At 44.5% G+C, this 14,636-nt stretch overlaps 1 protein-coding gene across 1 annotated transcript in view; it reads right to left on the bottom strand.

Moving 5' to 3' along the window:
- Positions 1-14,636, bottom strand: part of LOC148512604 (protein-glutamine gamma-glutamyltransferase E-like) — a 181,604-nt gene that overhangs the window by 28,394 nt on the left and 138,574 nt on the right. Inside the window, exons 8-11 of the mRNA XM_088481955.1 lie at positions 14,489-14,617; positions 11,548-11,725; positions 2,549-2,684; positions 428-531 (exon numbers count right to left, since the gene is read on the bottom strand). Coding sequence (XP_088338081.1) covers positions 428-531; positions 2,549-2,684; positions 11,548-11,725; positions 14,489-14,617 — 547 coding nt within the window. The remainder of the gene's footprint in view (positions 1-427; positions 532-2,548; positions 2,685-11,547; positions 11,726-14,488; positions 14,618-14,636) is intronic.

Genomic DNA, 14,636 nt, shown 5'->3' with positions numbered 1-14,636 from the left:
ATCTCTTCCTGTTATTTCTCCCATCTCTCTTTTTCTCTGCGTCTTTCCCCATCGGCCTCTCATTTTCTATCTTTTGTTTCACAAAGTTGGATTAAGGGGGAGGGGGGTGTAAGGGGCATGTACCCCAGGTCCCTCTCTTTCAGGGATTGGGGACTCATTGAGATGGCTGCACTGTCAGACTGGTATAGTGGACAGAGGGTGGGGGGCATTAAACATTTTGCTATGGGTCCAACATAGCTCTAGTTGCGCCTGGCTTCTGTATGCCACCATAAGAGAAATGTCACCAATCATATTATTGAATGCGATAATGCATAGAAGATACAGTAGGGGACCAATGCAGAATAAAAGCAAGAGAATGAACATCAAAATGAAGTCATGAAGGTCTGAAGCCTTTACACATGTGTAGAGATTATAAGGTATCTTATACCATCACTTGTCTCCAGTGGCGTTGAATCCATCACCTGCCAGCCATTATAAGATGGACCTAGATCCTTACGGACAAACCAGGCCTCATTCCAAACATGAAAATTCCTGCAAAATGACCAGAACAAAAAACATAGTTAGTTTTTATCCATTCTCCACCATTTACACTTGTACTCAAAACATTTATATGGGGTCTATTTACTAAGCAGTGTTAGGAGACAGAGTGAAAAGTGATAAGAAAGTGATAAGGTGCCAGCCAATCAGCTCCCAACTGTCATTTTTCAAACACAGTTAGTGAGATGACAGTTGGGAGCTGATTGGCTGGTACCTTATCACTTTCTTATCACTTTTCACTCTGTCTCCGAACACTGCTTAGTAAATAGACCCCTATGTCTCATATTCTCTCTTAGGATAAGTTCACAATATGTATTGACATCTGTGACAGATTTTCATAGGGGCAGTAGAGGAGCCCAGGACATTCCCATATTATATCAGTGCTGAAAGTATGACATAAAGAAAGGGTATGAGGAGCTTGGGGAGAGGGGCTTATTATATATTGCAATGCACCATATTGCTGATTATTACAAAAAAAGGGGTATATTTACTAAAGTGTGGGTTTTTAGAAGTGGAGATGTTGCCCATAGCAACCAGATTCTAGCTATAGTCTTCTAAAGGTGCTAGATAAATGTTAAGTAGAATCTGATTGGTTGCTGTGGGCAACATCTTCACTTCTAAAACCCCGCACTTTGGTAAATATACCTGAGTTTTATGGTGGTGTACATACAGTAACATGTTTTGGATGAAAGTCCTGATGAGAGTAACAAAAATATGTGTTGCTTCGGGGCCCATTAATAGAGTCCATCTGCCATGTGTATACTGTAGATTTGCTTTATAGAGTGCATTCAAATGTACACATGTGTTTTATGCATGTTTTTGATGCCTTCTTGAAACACTTACTGGGCATGTATTTTTATTAACAACTATTAATTTTATTTTTATGGTGCAATTTTACATACATTTATGTCATTTATATCATTTATGTAAAATATTAACCCAGTTAAAACATATTAGACCCATTTTTTCCCAATGGGATTTGTATACAGTATGTCCCATTATAAACATTACTACTGCATTAAAAACTGTGCAGGAAGCATTGCAGCACTAAGGGATCTATGTAATAGTAGGCTCCTTTCTCCATCACTGAGATTTACCAATAAACTATTTCTAGGACAGCGAAATGATAACGATTTGGCGCAAAGTATTAAGGCTTCCCCTGGCCAGCTATAATGTACACATGCGTGAACTGTCTAGCCAGCACATGCATGTGGAGTGACCTTAAATGCGGATTTCTATTCCACTCATTTAACAAAACAAACAAATAGGTAAAAAATGTTTAGTAAGCGTGAAATGCAAAAAACTGGGCAGTGTGACTAACTGAAGAAGATCTCCACTCAAAATGGAATGTCCTGAATTTAGACATATGCCCCCCCAGGTAGGAGCTGGTTGTCCCCGACCCCTGTGTGGCATATTGTGAACTGGAGGCACTGTCTAGTACAATGTGAACTAGGGTACTTCTATAGGGCGTACAATTAATTAGGACACTACAATGGGGCCTAAAATTAACTAGGGCACTAGTACTGTATGCTGCATAAAATTAAATTAGGGTGAAGTTACACATCCTGTCATAATATGGGCATATTTGCTCCTGTTGTCAGCTGGAGTAAACACGGGCGCATTTTGATAGGCATGCCAAGATGGACACATGTCGTGTTTGGTGGCATCTCTGCATTGGTAGCAAAAGTGGATTGATATTATAAAATATTGTGGGGTAAAGTCACTGCCAATGTTCTTGCTACAGTTTAGAATGTTATCTTGCTTTTCCAAATGTAGGCAGGGAAAGTAGAATCCCAAGGAATATAATAGGAGGTCTAGATTTACATCTCCTGAGGAATCAAAGGAACCAAAATGTCTGCCAATGCCCATATGAGTAATTGTGGATTGTACAAATGTGAAAATAGCAGTAAAACTATTGTAAAAAAGTTTCATATGAATTTTTCAATACAAAACAAGTTGATTCTTTTCATAAATTACTTGATCTCAAACAGCTGAAAATATTTGTATTTACCACACCATATCCTGCTGGGATTCACTGCTGGTTCCACGGATGTCATATAACATATCAATAAACAGATTTGCATTCTTGTCATGGGCTGAGTTGAAGTTGGTGACTACCCGGGCTGGAATTCCCAGGCACCTAAGCACTGGAATAATACATTGAGATATTATTTTTCTGTGCTCTCTGAAAGGCATTAAAGCATCACATAAATAAAATAAAATTATCCCCATACTGTACCTATAGTAAATGTTGTAGCAGCAGGGAACTCTACTAAAGCTTAGCATAGGCAAGCGTGTGTGGGGGGTTCCGGTTGCCTGGAAACCCCCTCCTCATCCCACACTATGATGATCACAATAGAAATAGCATATAATACTAATGTACTAAAATTGCATGGTTTTAAGATGCCCTCAGTGTCACAAATTAAATAATTAGCACCACCTGTTGATCTTTTAAAATGTGTTAGCCAGTAATGAATACATTTGTGCACCAACTAGGAGATCTGGAAACCATGCACTGTTAGAGGTCCACTGATATAGACCATCTATAGGGTCAATTTTTAATACTGTATAATAATACAGTGTATAAGGAGACCAATCTGTACATACATGTCCAGGGCAGTGCAAGGTTCTTTTAATGCTCCCCCAGACTACTGAACTTACTCAAATGCTCTGGAATGGTGCCCACATCTGAAATAAAAACATTCAGCTCAGACAGGATGGTCCTACTGCCAAATATAATGACTTACAGTGATCGCTGGTCTTGCACATGCTGGAATAATTACGTAATTATTATGGGTGGTGGGGATAGCCCTGGGCTATCAGCCTATGCCTGGAGAACGCTGGAGAGGGGGACCCCTTTATTGGGGGGTCCCCAACTCCGCAGGGATCCCCGGCCTGGGCTGACTAGCGGTCAGGAGTAATGTTTCGGCTGGGGAACCCAGTGATAGGGTTTCCCTGGCTGAGACATTACCCCCTTGCTAGAAAGGATCCGGTCTTGCTTGTGAAAATTACAGGGGAACCCTATGCATTTTTTCCCCTGTAATTCCAGAGCCAGGACCAGATCAGAGCCTGGTGCTGGTTGTGCTAAGTACAGGGGAACCCTACGCAATTTTTTCCCTGTACTTACACAACCAGTACTTGCTATGGAAAGTCCACTGCTGGTTGTGTATTTTAGGTGGACCCCACATAATTTTTTTAAACATTAACTCTTTACAGTAAGATGTATACATGCATCTCACTGATGTATGCATGTATCTGTGTGAAATCGAACTGATCATGCTGAAAATGAATGCATGAAGTTCTTCTATTCATTTAGGGATTTGCAGTTCGAGTTCGACTTCGTTTTTTTCCTCTATGTGAAAACACTGATGTTTTTCAGAAATTCTATTTAATTTTAAATTCCTTTTTCTGTTCAATTTGACATTCGATTTGGCTTTTAGTAAATTCCTTCATAAAAAAAAAAAAAAATTGACCAAAAATCGAATGCAAAATCGTACAGAAATAAAAATCGAACCATAGTAAATATACCCCCTGGAGTGTTAGCTGCTCACATACATTTTTTTTTATCAATGTGAGGGCAATTCCAGCTTAATTAAATATATTTTATTATACAATGTTGCACTAGATATTTTTCATTTCCTCTTTCAAGTACATGGAATATTGATATATAACATGAAAGTGTATATGAAGATAAAGACGCTTTTGGCTCCGTATAAATCATTTGCAAGTAAGAGTATTCAATCCAGATACTATATGAGCACTTGCGGTGTGGGATTTCTCAGCAATTAGTCCTTGGAAAGATTTGTCACAAGGACGCTGATAGTTATTATTTGTAAACATGGTTAAACATGGGATAACCTAGGAAGTTAATAGTTAAATTTCAGGGCCTGATTCAGAGCAGGACGCTCTGACCAGAGCGCTCGCTCTGAATCAGGGCCGGCCTACCTAAAATTGGAGCGGCCTCTTGGACGCTCGCATAGCTGTGGGTTACCACCCACAGCTTATGCGAGCGTCCATGATAATGGTCGTGATGGTCAAGACCATCACGACCATCGGCCTTGTGACGAGACCCTTGCGGTAGAGTCTCGTTGCCGCAAACCCTGGAGTGATTTTGGCTCTATCAGAGCCAAAATCACTCCCACTGACATCACTAGTGATGTCAGTGGGGCCGGACCCAGACGGTAGGCGTTCCCATGGGAACGCCTCCGTCTGGGCAGCCACGCCCCTAGCACGCCCACCAAAGGGGGCGTGCTGACAGTCACCATCGACAGCACGCCCCCTTTGGTGCGAGACCCCGAGCGATGGCTTCCCTTGTCGCTTGCCGGGTCTCGCGCATGCGCACGACGGAGCTCCCTCCGTCGTGCGCATGCGCACTTGGGCACCATCGACCCGCTTGTGAGCGTACAGCGCTCACGAGCGGGTCTAAATGAGTTCCTCAGTTCCTACCAGGTTAGTTCCAGAAGCAATGAGCCAGAATAAACTGCTACTGTGGCAATAACTGACAAGGAGAGCTCAGCACTAGTCCTACTATACCATCTCCATCAGGAGAAAATAGCAGATCAGTGAGCCCAGTGTACCCATAGAAGTTGGCTAACTGGTAGCCAGTCCCTACCACATTGGTAGAGGGCACATAGGCCAAGCGGCCGGGATTAGCAAGAAATGGAACAGTGCCTGGGCACCCTCAAAGTCAGTGCACCCATATCCCGCAGGAGATTGCAAAAGAGAGATGGAAATCAGACTTGTTGGATGGTTAAGGGTGTCCAGTGTGAGTTGGTAGCATACCTGTCAAAAGCCATTGCACTGCGAATGCAGGGTGAGACGAACACCGGGCGAGTGTCCGCTGAAACTCCTCCTACCTCCTGTCCATCATGCTGGGATTGATCTAGATTGGCTCCTGCTTCTATTTCCTCCTAATGTGAATACTGCTCCGGTACTGGTGATAGCGTTTCACGTGTTTCCGGTTGTGGTCAGTCTCAGGTTTTTTCCAGTCGAGTTCCAGTAATTTCTTGTCTGCCGTGTGTACCATCAAGGCGGCACGTTCAGCATAATATCTGCCACCTGCCGCTTGTGTCATCTAGGCGACACGGTGTGCATTCCAACTCCCTGCCATGTGTGTCATCCAGGTGGCACGGGATGCACTCGTCCTGAGTGCGCAAACTTGCGTCCTGCGGCCAGTGTCAACCTGGCGGTGTAGGTCACACCTCAGCATTCTAAGTACACAACCCAGCATACCATCGCTTGTGTCAGCCCAGTGACACAGGCCGCACCGCAGCATTTCAAGTATGCAGCCCAGCATACCATTGCTTGTGTCAACCCAGTGACACAGGCCGCACCTCAGCGTCCAAGTACGCAATCCAGCTCTCGGGCCACAACCAGCCAAGGTTTCCAGCCCTCCAGGCTGATACACGGCCTAAAGGCCGCATCTCGCTCACGGCTCTCAGGCCGCAACCAGCCAAGGTTTTCAGCCCTCAAGGCTGCTACACGGCCCAAAGACCGCATCTTGCTCACGGCCCACAGGCCGCAACCAGCCAAGGTTTCAGCCCTCAAGGCTGCTACATGGCCCACAGGCAGCATCTTGCTTACAGCCCACATGCCACAGCCAGCCAAGATCACCTGCTCAAAGGCTGTAACAGCATAACCCTCCTTGACTAAACATCCATTCCTAACATTATCACAGGCCAAAAAACTATCTAGAGGTTTTTGTCATGAATCCTGGTCAGAATCCTGCGCAAATTCTGGCAGCCAGATTCAGGTGCTGACTCAAAATGTGCAGGAACTATTCCTCAAAGTAGAGGAGACTTGGGCAGCACTTGCCCATTCCACTGTCCTTGAGCCCAAATTGAACATTCCTGACCGGTTTACGGGGAATCGCAAGGACTTTGTGAACTTTAGGGAAAGTTGTAAACTTTACTTTAGGCTCAGGCCTCTGTCCTCAGGTTTATGAGGTTCAGCAAGTTGGGATTGTGATTTTCCTTCTACATGGAGACCCTAAGACTTGGGCTTTCAATCTTCCCTGCACCTCAACCGTACTTGAGACCATGGATTCTTTTTTCTCTGCCCCGGGGTTACTTTATGATGACCTGGGTAAGGCAGCCATGGCTGAGGCTAGCCTTCGGTCTCTTAAACAGGAGAACAGGACAGCAGAAGATTATTGTACGGAATTCCAGAAGTGGGCCGTAGACTCTGGATGGAACGATTCTGCTCTTCGAAGTCAGTTCCAATGGGTTCTATTGGATCAGATAAAGGACATCCTGGTCCAACATCCCTCCGCAGAAACCCTGGATGACCTAATGAGTCTGACCATCTGCATCAACTGACGTCTTTGGGAGTGCAGGTTGGTAAAGAGTCTGCCATCCCAGGCTCCTCGATCACCTCTTTGGATGCTTTTGGCGGAGCAGGAGGAACTTATGAAACTGGGGGCTTTTCGTCTTCCTGCAGAAGAGAAACAGAGGAGATGCACACTGGGACTCTGCATGTATTGTGGAGGTAAAGGACATATGGGCCAACTTTGTCCCGTCAAGTCGGGAGAAGGCAAGGTCTAGATGGTAGTGGAGAGTTGCATCTATGCCTTGCATCCATCTCTCAGAGAATTTCAGTTCTTTTCCCCACCATACTCAAGTCACTATATGGCGAGGTTTCTGTTTCTGCCTTCATTGATAGTGGAGCCATGGAAAATTTCATGGATCTGGCATTCTTTGAGATGTTGGGACTTACTCTTTAACCTTTGTGTAGTCTCGTCGCAGTCGTTGGTCTGGATGGCAGGAATCTTTCCTCAGTTCCAATTTCCTTCCAGATGCCTCTGATACAGTTGACCATTGGAGGTCTACATCTGGAAGAATTTTCATTTCTCCTCCTTCAATGTCCATTGGCACCCATTGTGCTGGATTTGCCTGAAGAAGCACAACCCAGTGATTCAATGGCAAACTGGGGAAATTCTGCAATGGGGAACCTCCTGTCTTGTTCATTGTCTGTCTCATCCTGTTTGTCTAGCAGCAGCCATTCCATCGGAATCTCAATTGATTCCTGATCCTTATCGTGACCTGGCAGAAATGTTCTCTAAAAAGAAAGCCGATGTTCTACCACCACATCGGTCCTTCGATTTTGCCGTAGATCTTATACATAATGCCAGACTACCTAAAGGTGGGCTATACGCCTTGTCTGTCCCCGAAGATAAGGCAATGAAGGAGTACATCCAGGAGGCTCTGGAAAAATGTTTTTTTGGCCATCCAAGTCCCCGGTAGGTGACAATTTCTTTTTTGTCCAGAAAAAATACGGATCACTCCGGCCCTGCATCAATTTTAGAGGACTGAATAAAATCACCATCAAAAATGCCTGTCCCTTGCCTCTCTTCTCAGTTGTATTTGATCAATTATGGGAGGCTTCAATCTTTTCAAAGATTGACTTGCGAGGTTGTATCCTTATTCGCATCCGGAAAGTTGATTAACGGTTGATTAATGCTTTCAACACCCACATTGCGAGTATCTAGTTATGCCTTTCGGTCTCTCCAATGCCCCAGCCGTCTTCCAGGACTTTATCAATGAAGTCTTGAGGGATTTCTTGGGGGTCTTTGCTGTTGTTTATTTGGATGACATTCTCATTTATTCCAAATCCATAGAACAACATCAACAACACATGAGACTGGTACTGCAAAGACTCCTGGATAATAATTTGTATGCCAAGTTGGAGAAGTATGAATTCGAGGTGGAAGAGGTCTCATTCTTGGGTTACATAATCTCCTCTCATGGATTCTCTATGGATCCGAGTAAGGTGAAGGCTGTACTGGATTATGAACAACCCACATCACTAAAGGCCATTCAGCGGTTTCCAGGATTTGCTAATTATTATCACCGATTTATCAAATCCTTCTCTTCAATCATCTCTCTCATCGTGGACTTGACCAAGAAAGGAGATGATGTTGGCAATTGGCCTTCCGGAGCCATTCACGCATTCAACTTTCTCAAGACAGCTTTGTATCTGCTCCTGTCCTCTGACATCCCAATCCACACATTCCTTTTGCGGTTGAAGTGGACGACTCTGAGATTGGAGTACGGGCCATCCTTTCTCAGAGGGATTTGGGAGACAACAAATTACACCCATGCACCTTTTTCTCTTGAAAATTTCAGTCAGTGGAGAGAAATTATGATGTGGGCAACCAAGAGCTTCTGGCCATTAAGTGGGCGTTTGAGGATTGGCTAACCCTGTTGTTTCAGTTTTGACGGATCATAAAAATGTGGTTTAAATCGAGACTGCAAAAAGACTGAATGCTAGACAAGCACGATGGGCCCTGTTCTTCACCCGCTTCAACTTTACTATCTCCTTTCGGCCTGGGTCTAAGAATGTGAAGGCGGATGCCCTTTCTCGTAGCTTTTCTGTTGGCCATTGTCCTACTGTTGGAGAAGAAACCATCATTCCAACTTCTCGGATTAATTTGGCCTTGACAAGAAGCTTGGTGGACTCTCTTAGGCTGTGCCAGTCTGAAGCTCCTCCTGAGATGCCCCCAGGATTGATATTCATCCCGGAGAGATCTCGTAAGGCAGTTCTTAAGGATTTCCACTTGTCCAAAGCTGTTAGTCATCCAGGCATTTCTAAGACTCTTGAACTTCTTTCCCGCTCTGTCTGGTGGTAGTCTATGTCTCATGACTCATGAGTTTGTGACAGCTTGTGACGTCTGTTCCAGAAACAAGACTCCCTGTACCACTCCTTCTGGCCTGTTGTGTCCATTACCAACTCCTCTCAAACCATGGACTCATATCGCGATGGACTTTGTGTTGGATCTTCCATCATCTTCTGCTGCTCAGTCATCTGGACTATTGTAGACAAGTTCTCCAAGATGGTACATTTTGTTCCTCTCAGTAATTCCCTCAGCCAAAGAATTGGCAGTACTCTTTGTTCAACATGTTTTTAGATCTCATGGACTTCCCTTAGATATCGTCTCAGATCGTGGTACCCAATTTGTTGCTCAGTTCTGGAGGTGATTTTGTGCTGATCTGAGCATCAATGTCAGCCTGTCATCGGGGTATCACCTACAGTCCAATGGGCAGACGGAGCAGCCAATCAATCTCTGGAGCATTACCTCTGTTGCTTCATTTCCAAATGTCAAATGAGTTTGCATGCAACAACTCCTGACATTCTACTTCCACCGTTCTTCTGCAATGTCGGGATTCATCCTAGGAGCAATTCCTTTGAGACTTCGTCTACCACAACTCCTTCTCCTTCATCTGTTTTCAGGTGACGGTCAGTCTGGAAGAACGTACACCAGTCTTTTCTTCAAGCGTCTGGTCATTCCAAGGTCTGGGCAGACAGACGTCATAGGCCCTGTAGTCTCAAAGTGGGGGACTTGGTTTGGCTGTCCACCAGAAACATTAACCTGCGCCAGAGATCACAAAAGTTGGGGCCCAGGTTCATCGGCCCATTTAGGATTATTTCTCAAGTAAATCCTGTGGCTTTCCAACTGGAGTTACCCGGACTCTCAGGATCAATAACACCTTTCATTGTTCTCTCCTGAAACCATTTTTTCTCTCCTCCAGATTTTCTCCCAGGCATTCAGTCAGACCTCCATCAGTGCTCGTCCAGGGGTGCCAGGAATTTGTCGCGGAAAGGTCCTGGACTCCAGAATCTCTAGAGGATGTCTTCAGTTTCTTGTGCACTGGAAGGGTTTGGACCAGAAGAGCACTCCTGGATTCCTGAAAGGTCGTTGCATGCTCCTACCCTGAAGAGAAAATTATTTGAGAACTTTCCTGACAAACCAGGGTCTAGGGGTTCTTTAACCCCTCGTCAAGGGGGGGGGTACGGTCACAAGCCGCCGCACTGTGAATGCAGGGCAAGACGAATGCCGGGAGAGTGTTCGATGAAACTCCTCCTTCCTGTCCATCCTGCTGGGATTGATCTGGATTGGCTCCTGCTTCTATTTCCTCCTGGTGTGAACGCTGTTTCTGGTTGTGGCCAGTCTCCTGTTGTTTCCAGACGAGTTCCAGTGATCCTGCCAGCTCTATTTCTTGCCTGCCGTTTTTACCATCGAGGTTGCACTGTCCACATATTATCTGCTAGCTGCCGCTTGTGTCATCTAGGCGACACGGTGTGCATTCCAGTTCCCTGCCGCATGTGTCATCCAGGCAACACAGAGTGCACTCGTAGTCCTGAGTACGCAAACCTGCAACCTGAGGCCAGTATCAACTCAGTGGCGCAGGTCGCACCTCAGCATTCTAAGTACACAACCCAGCGTACCATCGCCGCAACCAGCCAAGGTTTCCAGCCCTCCAGGCTGCTACACGGCCCAAAGGTCGCATCTTGCTTGCGGCTCACAGGCCGCAACCAGCCAAGATTTCAGCCCTCAAGGCTACTACACGGCCCAAAGGCCGCATCTTACTTACAGCCCACAGGCCACAGTCAGCCAAGGTCACCTGCCCCAAGGCTGTAAAAGCATAACCCCCCTTGACTAAACCTCCAATTCCTAACAATACCTGGCTACTGTTAACTAGTATTGTTCCTAATCCTGCATTACCTAAACCCTTTGTTTGTTGCCCTTGCCTATGTGATCCTTGAACATATAAAAGTGGCGGGGTTCCAGTTGAGCTATATACATTCATCTTTGTAAAGGGTGTTCTGGCCAAACGGACAAATTTTGAATTACAAAAAGAACCAAAACAATAGGCCTAAAAGTTCAGCAATGTGTGTGCTTTATTACTGGTGATTTATATTAGCATTTATAATAAAAATATACAACATTGTGTGCAGCACTCCAAAGACTACAAAGTAATTACAACACATTATAAAAATTATTCCCATTTACACAAACTGAGACAATAAGAATCTGAGTACTGCTCCAAACACCTTGCCATCAATCAGTCTTGCACAAACTGTACTCCGTGTATCCTTACATTTCCTATGTGGTCACCAGAGTGTGGCTGTTGTATCGGCAGCCTCGGGGAAAGTTCCTTTGAAAATATTGCATTAAATGAAGTAATATATAATTGTACAGCACAGTATTTGTCCAAGGTAGATGATCCTTACCTGTGCAGAGCAAACCACCATAAACCCAGCATTGTCCATATTTCACAGGCATGCATCTCTTGTAGTACCAGTCTTTTAGAATAACAGGACTTCCGTTCCAGCTGCTGGGGGCTGTACCATCATCATAGCATCCGCTCCAGTTTTCCACAAGCACGCCATTCTCATCTTTACTATTCAACTTGCAAATACAGTATGTAAGAAGCATAGGCAAAATTATTTCAAATACAAGCACTAGCAAGTTAATACAGGAATCATGGCCCTCATTGAGAGTATGGGTAGAGGACAATTCAAATTATTTTTTTTTTAAATCTGAATTTATCAAGAGTTAGTAATGCTTTTGCAATGTGAATTTTGTTGTTGTCTAAATAAATCTGCTATTGATTAGAACTGGCATGGGGATGACATTGTGATAGACTCAATCCAGGATTACTCTCATTGTTTCTGACATTAGTGACAAAATAAGGATTATATTATTATAGTAGAGTCAGGGCCAGCCCAAGCCTAATTTTTTTGGTAAGCTAATATAGATTTTGACACCCCTTAGTGGAATAAACAATATTATACACAAATAACGTTAAAGCACTCTGGGGCTTATTTATCAAGGCGGTTTTGCCTCACATCAGTGCCCAATATGTAATTATGCCACAATACCACAAATCAATGTTCTATATGTAATTATGCCACAAATCAGTGCAACAATACATATTATGCCACGCGTCAGTGCCCCCAATGCAGTATGCCACGCTTCAGTGCCCCAATGCATAATTTTGCCACAATACACAATATGCCACATGTCCATGCCACAATACATACTTATGCCACACAACAGTGCCACAATACATAATTATGCCACACATCAGTGCCAGTATGCATAATTATGCCACACATCAAAAAACAGATCTCCGTGGGAAGCGTGGCATCCAAGCCCAACCCCCAATCTCTAAGCACAGGAGGCGGCGAGGCACAACTTTCTTCCAATCCAAACACTTGTCTGGAGCTCAGCATGGCGCTCAAAAAGGGTAAGGGTGCATTTTTACATCTGCAAAATTGGCAGGAAGCAGCACCATGCTAAACCAACCTGGCATCAACCTACACATCACGCCTGTAAATCTATTAAACACTGTTGTATACCTAGAGCACTCAATATGCTCTCACCATTTACCCCCAGCAACCCATACTTTCAGCACCTATTAACCCATTTATCAACCATTACCTTCCTCCCCTTTTTTTCCCCTTTGATGTGGTGTTTGTACACTTTTCCTACATGGTTGACATATGGGAATCAATGGGTGGTGATTGGCATGTGGTGGTTATTGTTGTTGTTATCTCCCTAATTCTAAATGTTTATTATATAAAGGGCTCTATATACTACAATCCGCATTTTGAATGCAGATTGTAGTGTGATATTAACGACTGAATTCGCATTGCGAATTCAGGCAATATCACAGGGATTTACTACAAATCCCTTGCAGGGACAGAGCTTGCGATAAAGCTTTGTCCCTGCGAATCCCCTCCGCACACTAGTAACGGTATTTTCGGGAAAAATACAGCGACAAAGTGCCCGCGCTTGTGGCGACCAGCCACCGCTGCTAAGCCCCGCCCCTCGGTGCTAAGCCCCGCCCCCATGATCACGGACCCCCCTCCTCACCCCCCGCGACCTCCACTTCCCTTAATTACACTTACCTGCATGATCCAGGCCTCCGATGATGTCCTCCATGCCTCCGATCTGGTGATCTCCCATACTGCACTGGGACCCGATCACCTGATGACCAGCCATCAGTGCAGTATGGGAGACCAGCTGACCAGAGGGAAGGCATCACCGGAGCCCCGATCACCGGTCCATGGAGTCAGGTAAGTTAATTTTTTTTTTTTAGTATTTTTTTTATTTTTGCAGTGAAACAGCTTGCGGTCTGTTTAGACCACACAGCTGATTACTGGGACCGACTTCCGGCTCTGCTCTCCCCGTTAGAGCAGAGTAGGAGTCCGGTAACTGGGGGAGACCCTGGATAACGCCACCTCCAGGTGGCGTTATTATCACAGGGCCTCCCCAGGTATTTTTTTCACAATTTATTTTTAGTAACTACCAGACAGATCACATTTCCCATTACAATTATGTGATCTGATTACTAAAAATAAGTGATACTTAGGGGTTGGAGTAGAATTTTACGAATTCTACTCCAATTGCCCTGTAATAACTATAGGTGATACTAAAATAATGTGACAAGGGTGTGAAAACACCCTTTTTCACTTTATTTTAGTAAAAATAATGTTAATAAATAGAGCCCAAAGTGACATATAAGAAGCCTAACAATCATTAGCAAGTTAGAGAAGGAGAGGAGACTGGGATACAGCAGATGAGGCAGGTGACCCAGGAAGATCCATGACACTGCTGCCCTACCTGTCATACTGAGTGGCAATGCAGCTGGCTGCCAGTAGAGTGGGGAAGGTGCCTCTACACTGCAACCCCTTTTGTATTGCACCTGCCCAGCTTAAAGGAGTCCATACATCAGCAATCACAAAAAAAGATTAACAGATTATGGGATGTCTGTGAAATCCAACATGTTGGACATCACCAATTCCAATCACTTTTTGGTTGTGATCTGTGAACCCCATAGATTGTGGATTTTTTACACAATCACCTACAAAATGCAGTATTGTCCCAATTTATTGCTGATGTATGGGGGCCTTAAGTTAATGGGATGTAGTGTTTTTGCACATCTCAGCATACAGAATAAGAAGTGATAGTCAAGGGCGTTTTACGAGAGGATGGGGCCCTGTGCATTTTCTGTGTGTGCCCCATCCTCTCCTGCAGTGCAGTATACTGTGGCTTTGTATGCATTAATAGCCTAGTACTAGAGGTACAGAGTTAAGGAAATTCTGTCAGGGCTTAGAATCACCATCAGGTACAGTAAATAAAATAAATATGTTAATTAGAGCTCACCGTGGCAGTAAGAACCCTGCATACATAGAGTGGGTCGTTCCTCTGGGCAACATCCGAAATAGGGTCTTTATGGTAATTAATGTTTCGATCCATAATAGCAAAGCAGATTTCAAGTATGCTTCTTTCAAACTATAGACATGCAAATACA

Source organism: Taudactylus pleione, unplaced genomic scaffold, assembly GCF_031769625.1.
Source record: "Taudactylus pleione unplaced genomic scaffold, aTauple2 ptg000279l, whole genome shotgun sequence".
In the NCBI taxonomy this organism is placed as follows: Eukaryota; Metazoa; Chordata; class Amphibia; order Anura; family Myobatrachidae; genus Taudactylus; species Taudactylus pleione.
The sequence above is the reverse complement of the archived record's forward strand: the minus strand, read 5'-3'. Positions and strand labels throughout refer to the sequence as shown.